At 45.3% G+C, this 18539-nt stretch overlaps 1 protein-coding gene across 1 annotated transcript in view; it reads right to left on the reverse strand.

The window, feature by feature from the left end:
* The window catches only part of SPTBN1 (spectrin beta, non-erythrocytic 1), a 72814-nt gene that overhangs the window by 40159 nt on the left and 14116 nt on the right, over positions 1 to 18539 (reverse strand). The window contains exons 2-9 of the mRNA XM_084262558.1: positions 11289 to 11440; positions 6519 to 6692; positions 5345 to 5436; positions 4274 to 4354; positions 3410 to 3525; positions 2278 to 2390; positions 1456 to 1643; positions 275 to 392 (exon numbers count right to left, since the gene is read on the reverse strand). Of these exons, the coding sequence (XP_084118684.1) occupies positions 275 to 392; positions 1456 to 1643; positions 2278 to 2390; positions 3410 to 3525; positions 4274 to 4354; positions 5345 to 5436; positions 6519 to 6692; positions 11289 to 11440 (1034 nt within the window). The remainder of the gene's footprint in view (positions 1 to 274; positions 393 to 1455; positions 1644 to 2277; positions 2391 to 3409; positions 3526 to 4273; positions 4355 to 5344; positions 5437 to 6518; positions 6693 to 11288; positions 11441 to 18539) is intronic.

The raw sequence follows: 18539 nt of genomic DNA on the forward strand, positions 1-18539 counted from the left end.
GTGGATGAACTCTAATAGTCAGGACCTGGGGAAGCAACCAGGGCTACGAGATCCATAACCAGAATGACTGTGCATAAGGTGCTACAGGTGCTGAGGAGACCCAGAGACATGATTCCATGAGTCTGAGCTGCAAGAAAAGTTCACCCCACCTCATCCCTTACGGTCCCCCGCAATAAAGCTGGTCAGCGAATGTGTTTCTTCCCCATACACCAAGAGAGACACTGAAAGAAACAGTCAAATCCCGTGTCACAAAGGAGGAGCTGGCTTAGTTTACCTTGTTAATGTCAGAGATGAGTTTGCCCTCCCTTGGCATGTATACTTTCTGATTGTTGGCTCTCATTTTGCTTTGGATGGTGAAAAGCAGCACTTCTAGGTTTCCTTTCTCTGTAAATCTAAATGAAATTTTGCAAAAGAATTGAGTTACAATAAAGCTTTCACTGCTACGCAAGTATTCCAAAGCAGTTCCTTAAAACACTGACATGATGAACGGGGCATTCAGCTAAACACCTTCATCTTGTGTGGAAGCTGGAAGCAACTGAAACAGCCCACACATCCCTTGGAACCAGTTGGGTCGAACAGCAAAGAAACTTCACAGAAGTCAGCTGTCTGTGTGTTCAGATTTAAACCTCCCTGAGGGACAGAAGACTGTGGGGTTTTATTCTATTACGTTCATCATCCTAGTTTATCGACTCAAGAAATGGAAGTTTTATTTAAAGCTCACTGCAGTCAATAAACCCTTCCCACTGTTTTCCCTGAGTTGTACGCCTGGGAAATAAGCAAACCCCATAGGCATTGGGGAATCAACCAGAGTTTTAGAAGATGTCTGGGTAGACAATCCAATCCAAACGGTTTGGATTGTGACTGTTACCCACCAGAACCTCTATCAGACAAAAATAATAAACAGATCCAGTATCATAATGCTAAAAGAAACTTTCCAGAAATAAGATGTGCAGTTTGGGTTAGGACAGTTTTAGCAAGCATAGCTCTGTTTTACAAACCCAGGCGCACTTCCTCTTGATTTTGGATAAGCGGGAAGATGCTTTAAATAGCAGTGTACTCATACGGTATGCTGCTAGCAAGCATGACTGGTGATATCACTTACTAACATGGTGTGCTACTACCACTTGTATTATAAGGTAGGCACCTCTTTTCAGGGACAGCTTCCAGGACTCCGAGGTCCTGTCTGCACTGGATCACTATGAGACTTTTTAATTATTATTATGGAGTTTTCTGCTGTCGTTATTGTGTGCACACAGAATGGCAAAAATCAAACACGCTCCAAGTAATAACGATGACTGACAATTAGAAAGATGATATCTGGGTTTGTTCAGAAAAATAAATTCTTAAGCCAAGATTAAAATTACTTGAATGTGTTTGTTTTTTTAAAAAAAAAAATATCAATGATTGACTAAACAAAACAAGACCAGTGTTGTTTTAAGTGAAGATTAAAATTACTTGGGTGGTTTCTCTACTGTGCGGTAAGTGTTGAATGCCTGTAGCTGCTGCTGCACACCAACTAGCGAGTTGGCGAACTTGCGATTGTTGAGGATGATAATGGTTTGCTCAATCCACTCCAGAAGGTCGGAAGCCAGAGATTCGTATTTTTCAATCATTTTCTCTGTTTCAATGGCATTGTCAAGCACCTGCAACAAGCAGCACAACATAACATGAGTAACAAGGGCAGGGCTCTTCAGTCATTTAAATCCAACAAGCTACATAAAAGAAACTGTTGAGAGACTTGACTTATGAATCAGACCACTCACTCCTGAGCGCCACAGGGGCTGGGATCCCTGAGGAATGAGGGCTTTGCATTTTTCAGCAGTGAATTCCCATGATCCCAGGCCAACAGAGGGGCAGAGCCCAGGCTTACAAAAGGATTCATGTTCGGTCCCCACCAGCTGTAAAGACAGGGGCAACTTCGCCAAAGGGCAGGGAATGACTGCACATCTTTTTAAATGAGGGACTTTTCTGCGCTCCAGAAGAGACAAGAGGACGCAGAGGGTGAGCAGCAGTTAACGAGAAAGGAAAAGCAGCAACGATGCAAAATTAACGAGGGACAATAAAATGCTGGCCAAGTATTTTCTAATATGAGGCAGCTGGAAATTAACTACTCCTCACAGTCATATGGGAATATTTAACATTCAAAACACTTTTGATAACAAAATGAAAAACTAAGTGCAGTGGACTTAAAAAACTAACACACAAAAGGAGAAAAAAAAATAAAAACCAGAAATATTTCAACTACTTTGTAACACTTTATAACTGGAACTTGCAAACCTTTCCAATACGTTTTCCTTCAACAGCTAAAGCTTTCATCTTGGAGAAGTAGTGGTAATATGTCACCACATAGGTGATGATTGACTTCTCATCAGGATGATCAACACTGATATCTGCAAACCAAACAAGAGCTGTCTTAGCACACTGAGGGCACATGGGTTACAACAACAAAGCTAATAATGCAACAGGGATGCATTTAAGAGTCAGGGAGGCAGGTTCAGTGGCAGTTCAGCTCCAAAGCAGAAATAAATTCAGCAGTAATGAGTAATTCAGGAATAAATCCAGTTCTGGATTACTTGGTGCTGGGTGGTGTTGAACTCGGTCACTAAGAAGTGCTGCTTTATCTCTTTGTCTTAGTGCAAACTGTGGTTAAAACACACATGTGGGCTCAGAGCTTTGGGGACTTTCATGTTCCAGACTTTGGCACAGCTTGTGCACAGCCAAATTGCTTCTTGGGTGTCTGTGTGCTGAGAGAACTAGTGCTAATTGAGAACCTCAACGCTGCATCAGTGTTTGGGAAAAGGAATTCAAACCAAATTATATGTCTGTCCAGGCAAATCTTCTGAGAGATACAGATGGAAAACAGATTGTCTTCTCTCCTGCAGCAATCCTGAGGCACTGGAAAATGAGCAAGAAGAAACTTGCCCAAACAGATAACCTCTCTTTGCCCTGTGACAAGGAAGTTTTCTGTCCACACACTGTGTGCATGCCTTCCCATAGGCACGAGCACGCAGGCTCTCAGGAAAACACAAAGCTCACTGACAGCCTCTGAAAGAAGCTGCTCTCTACGTGCCCAAATCCCCCTCATTCATCTTCCAGCTCCCAGAACACGTTTCTCAGAGCGGATCAGAAGGCTGTCTCTAACTGCACTGGTTTTATGTATACATGGCCAGTCCCGTGATCCCCTCAGACAGGGGAAAATAAACACAGGATTAAGGGCTCTCCTGCTACTGCTGCCGAGTCCTCTGCGGGAGACATCTTGCTTTCTCTCCTTCCCTGGCTGTATCACCAGGTGAGTCAGCAGCACCCAGCTGCTCTTTAACCCAAAAAGCTATCACAAGGCTCTGCAGAGTGACAAGGGGGTGGGGGGAGGAGAGAGGGCACAAAGAGCTGAAACTGCAGGAATTCTTACCCTCGGGGTCCAGGAGCTTAGTAAGACCAAGGTGTTGCTCTGCAAGGTTAAAAGCATTCTGCAGATTGTAGTGTGCATTTGATTTCTTCAGCTTGTCAAAATCAATCAGATCAGGCCTAGACAGGATGGAAAATTCTTTAGACTTCCCAAAGCACAGTGCAGACACCCTCAAATGACCAAGAGAATAAAATCTGCAATCCTCACAAAAACCCGGTCCCTCATGCTGCCAAGGTTTCACTTGCCCTGTGCATTTCAAGGGCAGTATGGAAGGACGCCTAGCACGTCCACAGCAGACCCTAACCCATGGCAGACCCTAACCCATGACAGACCCTAACCCATGGAGGAAAACGGAGGATAGTTTACCAGGGACAAAGGTGACCTGGAAAAGAAAGGAACAGAGTTGTGATCACGCAGTGTTTCCTCATGCCATATCCAAATCAAGCACTGGGTTGTGCCATCCCCGCACAAGTATTGCTTTCCCCTCCAGGCCGCTGCTGCACATAACGCCCCCCTCCCACCTCCGAATTCTAGGTGACCAGACCTGATCACTGCTTACTCGATAAGGTACAACCACTTTTCTTCCAACCTGGCCAGTCACAAACCAAAACAATCACACTCATAGTTTGTTCTCTCAAAACCAAACGCAACCTGTTTTGACTTGTGATGTGAGCAGCTGCTGCCCAGATGAGCTCACAGCGACCACAAGGGCTGTGAAGCTCTAGAGCAGGGCAAGTTGCTGTAGAACTCTCAGAAATTCTTCCAACTTCTTCCTCTCCACAGAGTCAAAAATCAAGCAGCAAGTTAACAGTACACACTGCTACAGTCCCATCTTTCACAACCCATCAAGACATTTACCACACGTACCTGTGCTTATGTATTAGTGCATTGAAAGCCATCCCATCCCTCCAGCTTGTGGTGAAGTTGTGAATGTTGACATTGGGGTAGCTGACAAAACAAAAAACAAAGAGCAGAATCAACAAAGCCTCCCTGCTGCAGCTCTGCATCACTAAAGGCTGGTTGCAGGCTGGTTGACATTTAGTGTCAACCATATTACCATCCCACATTCTGTCATTGCGACTCTTTAATCAGAGACTGGACCCTCACTTACTCTTGTATGCTCCACAGAATGGAAATGCTCTCCAGAAAAAGGCTCTAAATGAACTGTGAAGTGATCGCTTGAAGCTAGGATTTTATACCTTGCTGTCCCACCTGCAGCCTGAGGTTTCAAATCCCTGCAAGTCTTTAAGGCCTGCTCCTGATTTAGCTCCCAGCAAAGAATTGTTTTCAGGTCCTCAACATATTAAGTTCAAGAGAAGAGCAGTGACAGCTAGATGAACAGAGAGGAGTAAAACCTATTACATTAAAAACCCCCGAAGACATCAAGTTTTCCTTGAAATTGTCTGCTGTCCCAGGGCATCTTCAAGGATTGACCCTTGTCACTGTCTGACCTTTAACCAAAGCATGTATGACAGCCATCTTTGGGCCCCATGGATACACAGGCAAAAATTAATTTGTTTGATGATCTGGGTATTTTGCAACTCTCCCAAAATTTCAGGCTGCTCACAAACCACTTTCACAAGAGTTCTTGGAAGATGAAGTACCACTAGCATAACGCTGACATGCCCCGTCGTCACAGTTTCATGGGGGAAAAGTACTGAATCTCTACTAATGGGTACTTAAGCAAGAAGGTTCCTGTCAGGGAAAGACATTTTGGGAATATTTCCATATATATATATGGATTACCAGATTGGTATGGTTAGCACACAGCATTAATATAATTAATTAAAAATTTTCTGACCTGTAAGCATCGACTCATTTCTCCTGGCTGAATCCACTTAAGGAGAGAGATGTGTTTGCCCATTTAAAATTATTTATTTCAATGAAAACTGAAAATGCTGTAAGAGCTTTAGAGATAATCACTTAATCCACACTCACCCAGCTGTCTTCATCTGGCACCACAAAAGCAAAGCATCTTTAGCAGATTTCTTCTCCTTGTTGTCCTCAGTTTCAACGCTGATATCTTGGATCTAGAATTAACATAGAAGTTTTAAATGTTTCTCTCTGAGAAAACATATCCTTTTTGCCTTTTTTGAGCAGATGAAATGAATTATATCAGAATGTAAGCAACAGAAGGGAATCTATGACAACAAGGGTGGAAAGTGGGTGAACCCTCTTCTTCAGTTGAGAGCATTCATGTTAAAAGAAAGCTTCATCTGCCCCTGTTTTGCTATAGGATTAGGCTTTGTTTAGTCCATTGACAAAACTGCTTGAATTTCACCAGAAAAACCTATTTCCAGCTGTTAAGGCAAACCCAGCCCATGACAGCATTATGGTTTCACACTGCAGGTTGTCTCCAGCCAGATGCCGAACACATCCAAGTGCCAGGGGTAGAGGGTGCAGCAGGGAGGGTCTTCCTGAGGGGATCCACAGGCAAACGCTAACTCATAGGAGCAAACACATTGTGGGACTTCAGCCTTGCAGGAAATAGTGTGTGCCCTCAGCAGCATCACAACTGAATATTCCAGATTTGAGGCTGTTACCCAGGTTTTGAAGAAAAGAGATGGGGAAAAAAAAAAGGGGGGATGGAGAGGAAAACACTTTTTACTTCATATGGGCAAACATATCTCATTCTGTGGATATAGTTCACCGCATTTTAAAACGGGTACTGTAGCTTCTGTGAAGCTCCACCATGTTCAGTGGAAGTTGGGCAGACACTTTCGTATTAGGAAAACATTGGGTAACACCAAAATTAGGAGAATGTTAGATTTATTAAATATTTATGACTATGTTATTTATCATAAATTAACTATTTATTATATACATTTATTATCTTTTCTGTAATAGGACCTTCCACCTTCTATTAACTGGGGCAAACACTAACGTGCAACTTGCTGGAGAACAAGAAGTCTTGGCCTTCAGCTGGCACACTGAAACAATTCCTGTGGGCTTCAGCGCAGAGCAAGACAGGTCCAGGGCAACTTTCATGGTGGTGAAGAGCAGCTGAGGTCAACAGGACCATATAGTCCTGTGACTGGAGCTTCGTATTCACTTTACAGAGAGGTATAGAAAACTCAAAGCTGTGTCTATCTGTGTACGTAGACATCTTTACCTGGAATCGCAGGATAATAGTCCAAATAAGGCCCAAGGTCAGCCTGTGATTCCCATCCACAATATCATGAGATCCCATGTTTTCTAGGTGCACTCTCTGCTCTTTCAGGAACTGGAGGGCTTTATCAACGTTCTCCAGGCAATGGATGCGCATCCTTCCCTTAGTTGGTTTCGGCTAGAAGGTAAAAGTAAGAAGAAAAACATGTATGACTGCAGATGGGAGAAAAAGCACTTGTTAACAATTCGGTTCCGGCAGACGATGTCAAACTCGTGGTGGAAGGACCAACATCCTAGGCCTGAGCAGCACACACTGCATGACAACTTCCTTTGCCTTTCAAAGTATTTTTGCCTGCTTACTTCCCCCACTTTTTCTGACCAGTGTGCTCTTTCACTACCTCAAAGATAATTTGGTTTATTAAGTAACACCTGTTACATTTTCCTAACATGTTTTTTTCTCCAGTACACAGTCCCCCACATTTCAGAAGACTCTGCAGAGGCAAAGATATGAAACGATCTGATAAATGACACAGGCATGCAATGGAGGAAATCGGTAACGAGTGCTCCAGAGAGTATCTGTAAACACAGATACACACTCTCCAAAAAGGCAGCTCAGGTTTGGACCACAAGCTACTCAGTAAAACTCCTCAAGAAAGAGCTATTGGGTTTTTTTGTTGTCAGTTGAAGTAGGATAAATAGTATGAAAACAACAGAGATTTACTCAAAACAGTTTATTTATAGGAAGAAAATAACAGGGCAGGGGAGGAATTAGCCACTGCAACATAACACAATCTTCTGAAGGCCTGGTGCAGATGAAGCAAGCCATGCATCCGTTAACAGCATCCAGCAGCCTCTGGTAAAGTGAAGAAAACGAAAGCAACTTTGTTCTGCAGATAAGGATTCCAGCTGAATGGCCTGTTCGGTGGTCACTAAGATGTCACCGAAGATACTCAGCCAAACCACTAATTGACATAATTTCCTTGTCTTCTGCAGTGCACATAATTAACTGGCCATGGAAACAGCTCAGGCAAAATCCTCGCCTCAGACTGCGAGGGGAAGCGTTTCAGCTGGAGCCATGTTACAGTCCTTAGAAACAGCAGCCTCTGTAACAGCATGCCATAACGATGAAATGCTTGCTAGAAAGATGTCCTTCAGGACACATAACCCCCTGAGATCATTAGTTTCGCTTCAACTTTCAGTCAGCACAGTTCTCCTCCAAAGGATGGGTAACGATGCAGAGAAAGTGAAGCCACAACTCCCAGCACGGGCAAAAATTGCCAGGACCCTGCTGCTGTTTTCAGGTATGAAAGTCCCTCTGAAGAGGAACAACTTGCACGTACGCCCAATGCAGGCATCACAGGCCCTTCAGACTCCCAGTAGAGGGTGGAGAGTCATAGTGTGAGTGGGAGCAAGAGCAAGGTTATGCTGAAGCCAACCGGAGATCCCTCAATGAAGGGTCAATCTGGGATCCATCCTTTTGCTGGTACCACCCCAGGAGCGGGGTAAAGTGGACTGCAGGTTTAATTTAATCCTGCAAAATACAGGTAAAAAGGCTGCTCTTGAGGCAGGAGAGGAATAATATGATCTTCGATTAACACCTGGGAAATGCAGCCTTCACGTTACTGGCAGGCCTTTTTTCTCCTACAACAACTGTACGTGAAGGAGCAGAGTGCACACGCTGAACCCTAACAGGACCCTGCTCTGTTATAGTAGGAGTGAGCTGACATATTTTTCTAACATTTCCAGCACTTTCTGGCTCAGAAATTCCCCAGTGGGACTCTTAACAGCTTTTAGTGTCACCTAGGGCTGCTCAAACTGTGACTCATGAACGGCCTGAGAAGGCCCTTCGAACTTCTGCGTAGAACAACCACATCACCTGGCCAAAAAGAAGTGTCAGGCACCCTGAGAAGACAGAAGATTCAATTTTTCTGTGCCCCCATGCAGGCAGGCCTTACGATTTAACACACTGCTCTGCAACGAGAAGAGGAAGAGGCTGGTTTGTACGAGGTGTGGCTGCACTCACCACACTCTCCTGCACAGCATCAAGAGAAGCCACAGCTTTTGCCTTCTCTGGGGCTAACAGAGGTCCAGCAACTACCAGAGGGAAAGAAAGGACACTGAATGCATCCTTGGTTCCATCTACCTGAACTCAGAGTCTTCACATACACATTGCTAGGAAAATGCTTTCTGTAAAACTCTTCCCTTTTCCAACAGAAAACAAGACAGAACTTACTACAGAGGATCTGCTGAAAGAGTTTGACCTTTGAGCATCCAGGAATTGTAAGGAATCTGCTAATCCTTTACATAGTTATGGAAGAAACTGAGCTAAATGCTTCATTTTATGCTGAAAACAATTCTCAGCTTTGCTTTTGTGTTTGGGAAAAGTGGGTTAATAGAGTGTGCAAACAAAATTACAACTGTCCTTTCATACTGGCTAGATTCTTTCCTGCTTTGCTCAGTGAGACTAGTGCATGCTATCCATTTCTTTCCAAACGCTGTGCTGTACAGAGGACCTTATGTAGTAAGGTCTGGACTAAACACTAGGATTAGGAATCAAGCTGACCAAAGACAGGGAGACGCCTATGTTGCCCTTACTGCATGCTCTCATTTTGAGTTTTTCGAACCCACCTTCAAGTACTCTGGGTTTTCATCATCAAAAATCACAACAGCTTTTGACAAATTCAGGGTTTGTGCAAATGAGGCTGGAGGTCTTACAGTGGGCAAGGAGCACTCCTGCCTCTCTGAGCAGTATCCAACATCCTGGACCCTGCTCTGCAGGTATATGGGTCCAGCCCCAGCACCTGAATCCCAGTTTCAAAAGTGAGAAAACCATTCCTGTTTGTTCTACCACATCAGTAAACACACCGTGTTAAAATAACTATCTAGTGTCTGCATTTGCCTATTGCTTCCTTACCATGTGATGCTTCTTGTCTTGATTTTAAGCTTTCTGCTTAAGACACTGCCTTTAGATTTCTGCTTAGGCGTCATGGAGATGGCAGAACCTAACCAACACTGGCTAAAATTAATTCCAAAAGGCTGGAGAACATCAGCAAGTGGATGTTACGTGCCAATCCTCCTGGAATATTTTCGGTGTGTGTAATTGTCTCAAGGTTTAGTGCATTGCGTTATCTGTATTTTTGTTTGCAGAGGAAGGTGTGGTGGAATGTACTGTTCAAACAGAGACTGCTGTCCTCCATCCTGAGATAAGGAAGCTACAGAAGGAATTTGTGGTGGAGCAGACAGCTGCCAATGCGATACGCAAACGATGATGCAAGTGCAGATCCAGCATTCTCACGGGGTGGCTCCTGCACCCTCCCCACTCAAACCGCTGCGTAAGCTCTGTTTGCATTTTTCAAAACCTGGAGCAAGGAATGTAAGTGAATCACACAGCACGTGTACACCAGCAGTCTGAGCCTCACTGCTGCTGGCTGACACTAAAATCCTGGCAGGCAGGTAGGAAGATTTAAACAGAGGTGTCATGCTAGCTATCTGAATCCTCAAATAATGGGGCATGTTGGCCTCGGTTATTCCTGCACAAGTAACATCTGCTACCCGCAGGGAACACGTCAAACCTAATACCTCACCACAGTAAATCATTCGGCACAGAGAGAAATGTGTTTTGAGCAAACTGTAGTTGACAAACACTGAGATCACTTACCTCCATCCACACACGGTATTTCTATGCAAGTCTGAGTTTCCTTTGCCTCAAAGACGGACTTAGAAATCTCCCTCTGCCGCCTTATGCTACAGACACTACACTGTGGGCCATATGTTCAACTCATTAACCAGAGTCTTAAGCCATGGAGCTTCCATTAATAGGAGTGCTTGATGACAAGCAATTACACAGTCACATCCTCATGTAGCCTTAGGTCTTAGCTAAAGACCCGTATTTCTTTGAAAAGATTGCTTTAAATCAGGTAGTTAAGAGCACAGTCATCATTTAAGGAACAGAATGAAAAACTGATACCCAGTCATTTCCTGATACCCAGTTTTCCTGTCAACACAGCTGCGTTTTTCACTACAGGGTTTTCTTACTCACCCCTCCCTCAAGCTGGTATCAAGCGGGGTCTCAGAGCACACCCAAAGAAAGAGTTTGCCCCATTTATTTTTATTCATTTTAGATATTCCTCCAAGTAAGAAAACCCAAGCCAGCTCTATGTTAGTAAAATCAAATACACCCAGGAGCATTCCTGAGCAGCGGGGTAAAATTAACACCACAGCTGGAGCTGTTGCAATGCTTCCCAGGGTGGACTTGGCCCTCTCCATGAGCCCGCAGCGTGCTGCAGGGAAGGGAGAAGGGCTGGTTTAGGCCACAGGCCGGCAGGCAGCCCGCACACAGCCACCTGCACCCCACGGCTGTGTTTACTAGCACAGAAACAGGCCAGCTGGCCACAGCGCCCGGGAACATTCCAGAGCACATCCAATGCTCTGCTACCAAGACAGTCTAAAGGACTGGAGAACACTCAGTGCTCTGCCTCTATCGGATTCAGGAGCAGGCAGTATGCTGCTGGAAGCGCTCAGCATCTCACCAGCAAGGAACCTTTGCAGGGGAATTCCTTTGATTCCCACCGAAACCAGTAGGGAGATATTTTAATGGTGTCTGGATCCAGCTGAAGTAACAACTCCTTTTCTTTAATACTTAAAAAGACATTTGCAGCAGTGCTGAACTTTCAGTGCTCAGTTTTACTACAGGTCTGCTGAGGCAAAAATTCACTAAAAAGCTCCACCCAAAACCAAACCAACATACCCACAGTGAATATTAATAAGTACTTACAAGTCTCTCTCCTGAAAGCACCTCCAGGAGTTTGATGAGCATTCTTCCATCGCGAAGGTCGGTGTACAGGTCTGTAATTCTGCATGACACACGTGCCAAGTGGGAATTAACCCACTTTGTGAAAGTCTTCTTCTGGACTGCCTCACGTTCATCTGTTAGGAAAACAATACAGCATTACTCAAAGTAAACCACTGTTCACAGAACTAATGTGATGCTCAAACACATCTAATAAATTAAATTAGAAGTATGGCTTGTTGGCTTAGCAGAATCATTGAGGAAATCGAGACTTCTCCCTGAAAAGCCATCTTTTTTCCTATTTTAAGGCATTTCCTCATGTCAACAGGAACCCTACTGGGAATTTTCCTAATGTCATGGGAATTTTTCTGAGTTACCATCTATGGGATAAACCTGAAGCACAGATAGCAGACTCGGTGTCTGGATAAGTGGCCTCCTCAAGGTGCGAAGAGGTCTGTTGTAGAGCTACTGTGTAAAAGTAAAGCAAAAGTAATCAATCTAAATTGATCAAGAGTTATCTTCCACCACTGGATACCAACTTCCACTCCTGAACAGAAGTTTGATTCTGTTCTATTCACTTTGGTCTAACTAGGTATAAAGGAGAGCGGAGACCAACCCTTCCCATTTCTTTTCTCCCCCTTCTCATTTCAGTATTTATTTGCAGATTCAACACGTGTAACTGTATTTATACAATGTCAAGATGAATATTTCCATACCCACATGGTTGAAGGAGACTTACATTTATTTAACGCCATAGAAAAATATTTTTTTTCCGCCTTCCCTTCCTAGAGTCTCTCACCAGTGTTTATATACAAAAACACCAGCTACAAGAACTCTCTAAATGCACAGGCTCACTACAGTCCACATCTATTCAGAAACTCTTAAACAGCTATCTGCTGAATGGGGAAAACTCAGACAGAAAACATTCTACATCTTCATGACTAAATTCTTTTGCAAAGAGCTTTGGATGAAGCCCTTCCTTGTTAGGTAGAAGTCATTTCACTGAGCTGGGAACTACCACAGACCAAATTTGTCAAAACACAGGTGCTCCAACCTGGGCTCCTGAGTCTGTAATTAGACACAGGAGTGAAAGCACTCTGCTTTACCAAGCAGCTCAGCACCTACGCCTCCCAGCAGTCTTTTTAAAGCACTAGCATGTTCAGAAGCAGGACAGGAAGACTGGTAAATCCTAAACCAAAATGTCATGTCCAGCTCTGAAAAACTCTTGAATATGTTGTTTGAAACACTAAAAACGTTAGCGACAGCACAGGAGTTTCTGACTAGCCGGGGTTTCAGCGGATGCTGCCCTTCGAAAGGCAGGCCATGCTCCATTCCTGGCAGCGCAGCGTGGTGGGGCACGATCCCAGCACCCTCAGAACCAGTTACAGCCTCCACGCCCACAGGACCTTAGAGACAGCAGCGAAACCCTCACCTTGGTGGCAAGGAACAACAAGGAAGTCAAGGCTGAAGAAGACAAAGTCAGGAAACAAGGAAAAAAAATTTAAAAGGCAGAAAATCAATCCTACAGTTGAATGGTAAGAAAGTGAAGGAACCAGAGAGGAGTGGGAGAGCAGACCAGCACTTCAGTAGCCATTTGCCCAATGAGATAAACTCCACCTTAAGATTTCTGTTCCACCCAGGTGCGTCTGAAGTTTTTGCTACCTGACCAGGAGGCAGGATGCAAACAAAATAGTCCCGTTTGGAACAGCTTTCACCCACCTGTAACATCCAAAATTTAGAAAATGGGACTTGGGACCACACAAAAGATGGGTGTTGTGATAAACCAGCGATACGCTGTCAATGAACTGACAAGCTGCATTACTCCCATGTCCTCCCTCTGTACAAGGCTATGGCAGAGGAAGCGAACAGAAAAATGAGCAATACTGCATCTTGCTTTCCAGCAGGCTGAGAGAAGCCAACTGCGGTTTCTCACAGGCAGCAGCACGTGCCCCCAGCTGCCCAAACCTCTGCCCCCCACCATACGCTGCCAACACCGCATGATGCACACATGCCCTTTACCGCCAGAACATCACAGCATCAGCAGCACCGGCCCCCACTGCCCATCGCTAACAAGCCCGGTGCGAACAGAACATCCAGACGCTTAGAAAGCCCAACCCTTGTCACAGCCAGGCAAGAGGAGAAAAATAAATATTATCTCTGCAGGCAAAAGCTGCAGCGTCTCCTGTGTTGCAATTCGTGCCAGTGGAGTAACAACCTAGCTTGTTCAATCCTGGACTGAAGAAGAAAAAAGCCAATGCATCTGAGGAGCGAAAAAATCGAAGCCAATGCATCTGAGGAGCGAAAAAATCGCTGTCTACCCAAGTAATGACTTAAATACAGCCCCTGCTAACCTTAAAAATACACTTAATGAACTATTTATAGCGAGCTCCAGGGAGGGCTATATCTGTGTATCTGCTGGTCTCGGGAGGCATGCTTTCAGTTGAAGGATTTTCTTGAAATGAGTCACAGAATAAAACCCTTGCAATACTTGGTGCTTTTTAAAGAAAATTTCAACAGAAATGACTGCTGCTTCCCTCAGCAGCTTGGACAGGCCCCCATGCAGCTCATAAGTTTGCTTATTTGTCACCGCAGTCTCCATACAGAAGCACAACGTTCAGAGATCCCTGTGGTTCCATCATTCATTACAAAGGGAAATATGGATGCACAGGATCCTGACACCAGTTTAGGATTATCTGTCATTCAGACCAAGTCAAAGGAAGCCAACAGATTGGGCAGTGCCAGGCACCCCTTTCAGGAGGAGCAGAAGGGTCCCTCCCATAGGCAGCGCTGACATGGGCCAGAGGTCACTTTCCCAAAAGAGCTTCCCCGTCCCACTGCCACTGCTGGGCCTAAAAAAGGATGTGCAAGTGTGTTCTTCAGGGAGTGGGGATTCAGAGGGAAAAGCCTGAGAAAGTTCTGGTGACAGTTACTCTCCTGTGTTGCCTCAGCACCCTGAAGTGCACCAAATTATCAGCCTGGGAGTGGCTGGAAACAGCCTACAGGCTCTCGTTGCTGGAGGACCTCTGTGCTTCGGTAGCTGATGCTTGCTGCAGTTACACATGCTTTCCTTCGTCAAGCTCAAACGCAACTGACGCCTCTCCCCTTCTGCCTTCCCATATCCTCTCTCTTGGTCTCTGTGGTCCTCAGTTTCCTGTTTACCACAAGAGACTGGGGGTTTTTGGGCTCCTCACCTCTGCACCCGCCCTGTGCTCACTCTCGGGTTCCCTCCTCTCACCTGATCCCCACCCATCCTCTGCATCATTGTCCTCTCTGCTCACCCCACTGGTTAAAAATAGCATGAAAATCTCTACTGAGAACTCAGCTCTGATGCTGTGGGCACTATCTCCACACACTGAGCCTACTGCCAGCTCTTCAGCGTTGCATCTGAGCAACTTTGCTGCTGTAGACCTTAACAGCTTTTCGTTTTCTTCCTGTCTCTCCTCTTTTACTCTGATTCACAGCAAGAACAGCCAAAGCCAGTGAGATCCTGGGCTGCCCGAGCGCTGCCTCCACCCCCGTGGGAAAACCCTGCAGGACCGCACAAGAGCCAGGCCCCCACCAGCTCGTTGCCAGCTTTTGGGGACAACCAGCAACTTATCTCAGAGAAATGCCACCGGGGAGACACAGCAGCTCTTTCAGTCTCCTAATGGGCCGGTCACCCAGGAAGGCCACTCTTTATCATGGTCTTGGCACAGGGGAGCACAGCTCTCTAATTCCCGCTGACACTATTAGCCACAGAAACCCCAGAAGGGAGAAGGCACGGCCGTTCTTACCGCACTGCTTAACTCCTCTTGCACACCCACAATGTGAGAAAGCAAAACAGGCCTGTTTTGAAAGCTGTGCGACTAGGGCTGGTCATGTTAAAACCTCTCCTGGTTATGTTTCCACACAGTGTTTCACAACGACAGCAGGTTTTTGCAATGCTTTTACCAACCCTTTCAAACTGATAAAATGTATTTTTCTGCTCTGGGGTTTCGGGTTAAAACAAATGCAGAATTAAAACCGGTAAGTTTTGGTTATATGCTTCAGAGAAAGAAGCATACACACAGAGAAGTGGTCCGTGGAGCTCCAGCAATTCAACTAAGCACACAACCATGACTGTCTTTAACATGCAGTGCTGTGTAAAAACCTACACGCCAAGGGCCAGGTGGGTCCCTGAGTGATGACATCAGGGAGTTAACATCAGGGACAGGACCCAAAGCGTTACTTACAAATCTCATGATCATTTTGACAAACGTCCTTCATACTTTCAAAACCAGAATTTTAGATTTTGAAGATTAATTAAAACTGGAGGATGTGGGTGGAGCTCCGAGTGTCCTACAGCTTGTGAAAACATTTGTTTCCCAAGGGTAAAGAGAAATGCGCAACATGCAAAACATGCACAGCAGGGAAACGGAAGCCGCTCCAACAGCGGTATTGATAATAGAGAGTTCAACTTATCTTCAAGCAACACTGGGAAGGAAATTTCCTTTATACGGAAACCCCTGTGACAGTACTATTAGCTACCTGTGATTGTCATAAATCAAGGGCTGACTTTGTTTAGGAGTTTAGTAAATAAACTGGGGTTTGTACACTGAAATTTGTGTAAACTGGGGCTGGACAGGATCACAAGCAGACATCTAGTCCCTCTCCCATTGGAGGACAGCAATTTCTTCCTCTACTAATTGGATGAGAAAAAAGCCTAACAAAACTGCAGTTAACTTTCTGAAAGCCCGGAGCCAGGAGTGTCAGCCGCTGTTTGCCCAGCGCAGGACAGCAGGAGGGGGTTGCACACACCACCCTCCCTCTGTCGCATGCTTAACTCCACTGAGTGAACTCAATAAGGCTGTGCCAGAATAATGGAGAAACTGTCTTAATAACCACCCTGGGAAACACACGGCCTCAGGAGCCGGCTGAGAGCAACATGGGCCCCATGACCCCTTTGCTACTCCCGCATGCCAGGAAGCGCTGTCTGCCCTGGCCCCTTAACACTAACTGCTGCTGGGGCTAGGTTACCCACCTCTGTGGCCGCCCGCTTTCTAAAAACAGCCCGATGAGGATCTGCTCCCTTCCATGCTGGTCACACCACATTTTGAACAAACTGACCTTGAATCCATTGCAAATGGAATGTTTGGCACAGGCTGCCAGCCCAGGGCAGGCAGAGGGACTGTGAGTATGCGGCCAAGACCTTGCACCCCATCAGGTAAACATCAAAGGGGGTGCTCTCAAAAGGACCTAAAATGCAACTGAAGAAAACTGAAATTGCAGCACAAAAGGGAAGCTGAAAGGAGCAATAGGGCTTTTCCATGTGTACAAGGGGACCATGGGAGAGTGCAGCCTCGACAGCCATCAAGACCTCCCTGACAAGCAGCTTGCTCTATGCACTGTCAATGCCTGCAGATGCCTGCAGATCCTGCAAAGCAAATTAAGGATGACTGTAAATCCCTATCTCCAAAAGCTCTGCCTCTGGCAGATTTTAGTCTTTTCTGGATTTCCATGTTAAAAGTAATTTTTTCATCTTAAAATTATTACTTTTTCACTATAGCAACTAAGCCAGCCAGTGTGCCCTGCACACGCTGCTAAATGCACTGACACAGAGACCAGCTGAGCGCAGCTCCAGGCACACCACTTTTGCTGATATCCAATATCCACAGCTTCCCAGATTCCCCGGATCATAGCCTAGGTTACCCATGCAGCAACAACAGAGCTTCCTTTCACAGGACAACACTCCCATTGCTGCAGGCTTGCAGGGCACTGGGTATCACTCCATGTTCTCTCCTAGATGTGAGGATATGGAAGTAAATAGCCAAATACTCAGTTTCACAAATTCCAGACGTGCTTGGAAGTTTCTCAGTTGAGAAAGATGCCCAAGAGAATGGCAGATCAGCTGTTGGGACCGGAATATTGCCATCAAGAAGGATTTTATCAGGAAACACCATGAAGGCATGCACTGCAATAATCATCACCATTTGTTAGAGGAACAGAAGACCAATACCAAACATGATGTAACTCTCACACGGGTCTAACAGCCTTGAGCAGAGGCTTGTACAACACAACACCACTGTAGCTGGACGCAAGGTCAGTACGCAGACCCCTTAGCAGCTCTGATGGGACCAAGCAAGAGCTCTGCTGCTCACCATCCTAGCAGCACTGTGAGGAAAGGACAATGCTGGTGGCTCCCAGTCCTCACGTTTCCTGTCCAAACCAAGGGTTGCAGGCTCAGAGGCAGGGTGGGGGCTACCAGCAGCTCTGACCCACTTACTTGTTATTTTATGGCACAAAATAATCTGTAGTGTGGCTTCCCCACCAAAATGGTGAGACTGCGCCAAAGCTTTTACATGCCTGAACATGACTTAGACAAGAACTTGAATGCAAATGTGAAAGATGACAAAGCAACAAGATGATTTGGTTTGTGCTGGTTTTAGCTGGTGGTTTTCATGAGAAGCAAAATCCTTGCTGCTCCCCCTACTCAATTGCACACAGACCATTGTTCAGAAGTCAGGGCTGTGTTCAGCAATCCAGTCTCTCTTACTAGGAAGCACTGGATAGCTTCTAAATCCCATTAAATATCTACCCTTCTTTACTAAACGTTACAGCATGTGACTACTTTCACTGCTGAAACCGCTCTGAAAAGACAAAAGGGAAAGCTACACAATGCAGCATGTGGAAAAAACAATTCTGCTGCTTTCTCTCTTTGATGTCACTAAACCTCACTCGCACAATGAAATGATGCACAGAACAATGTCCGGTCGCCAGCCAAGCTCTACTGGGTGTGGAAGGGCAGGTCCTTTCATTGTCTTTATTTTTACACAGACTTTATGGCATTTCAGTATCAGCAATACAAAAATAAACCTCCTGAAAGGCAGCTTTGGATTCATGTAGAATGATGATGTTCATCTACAAAAGTTCCCGTAAAGTCTCCATGTCAAAGAAATAAAGCATAAAAATCATCTGGGTTTAACAGATTAAACTGGTGGAAGGACTCAGACTAGGTTGGGGTTTTTAATTCAGAGGACAAAAATTACCTATTTAAGCATATCTAGAGAGAACATGTGCTCAGCCCTCTCTACATTGGTGCAAGCTATGCAAACTATTTAACTTCATAAAAACTGGAAGGCAAAATGGTATAAATATTTCCCACATCATGACCAGCTCCCCACAAAGGAAAACAGCACGTTTCATAAACATTAACCATTCAGGTCTTTTCCTGGTACCCCAGGCTACCAGCTGACCGCTCGGTTTTCCCTATGAAATGCA

The sequence above is a fragment of the Gallinula chloropus genome (assembly GCF_964237585.1).
Source record: "Gallinula chloropus genome assembly, chromosome: 3".
NCBI classification, from domain to species: Eukaryota; Metazoa; Chordata; class Aves; order Gruiformes; family Rallidae; genus Gallinula; species Gallinula chloropus.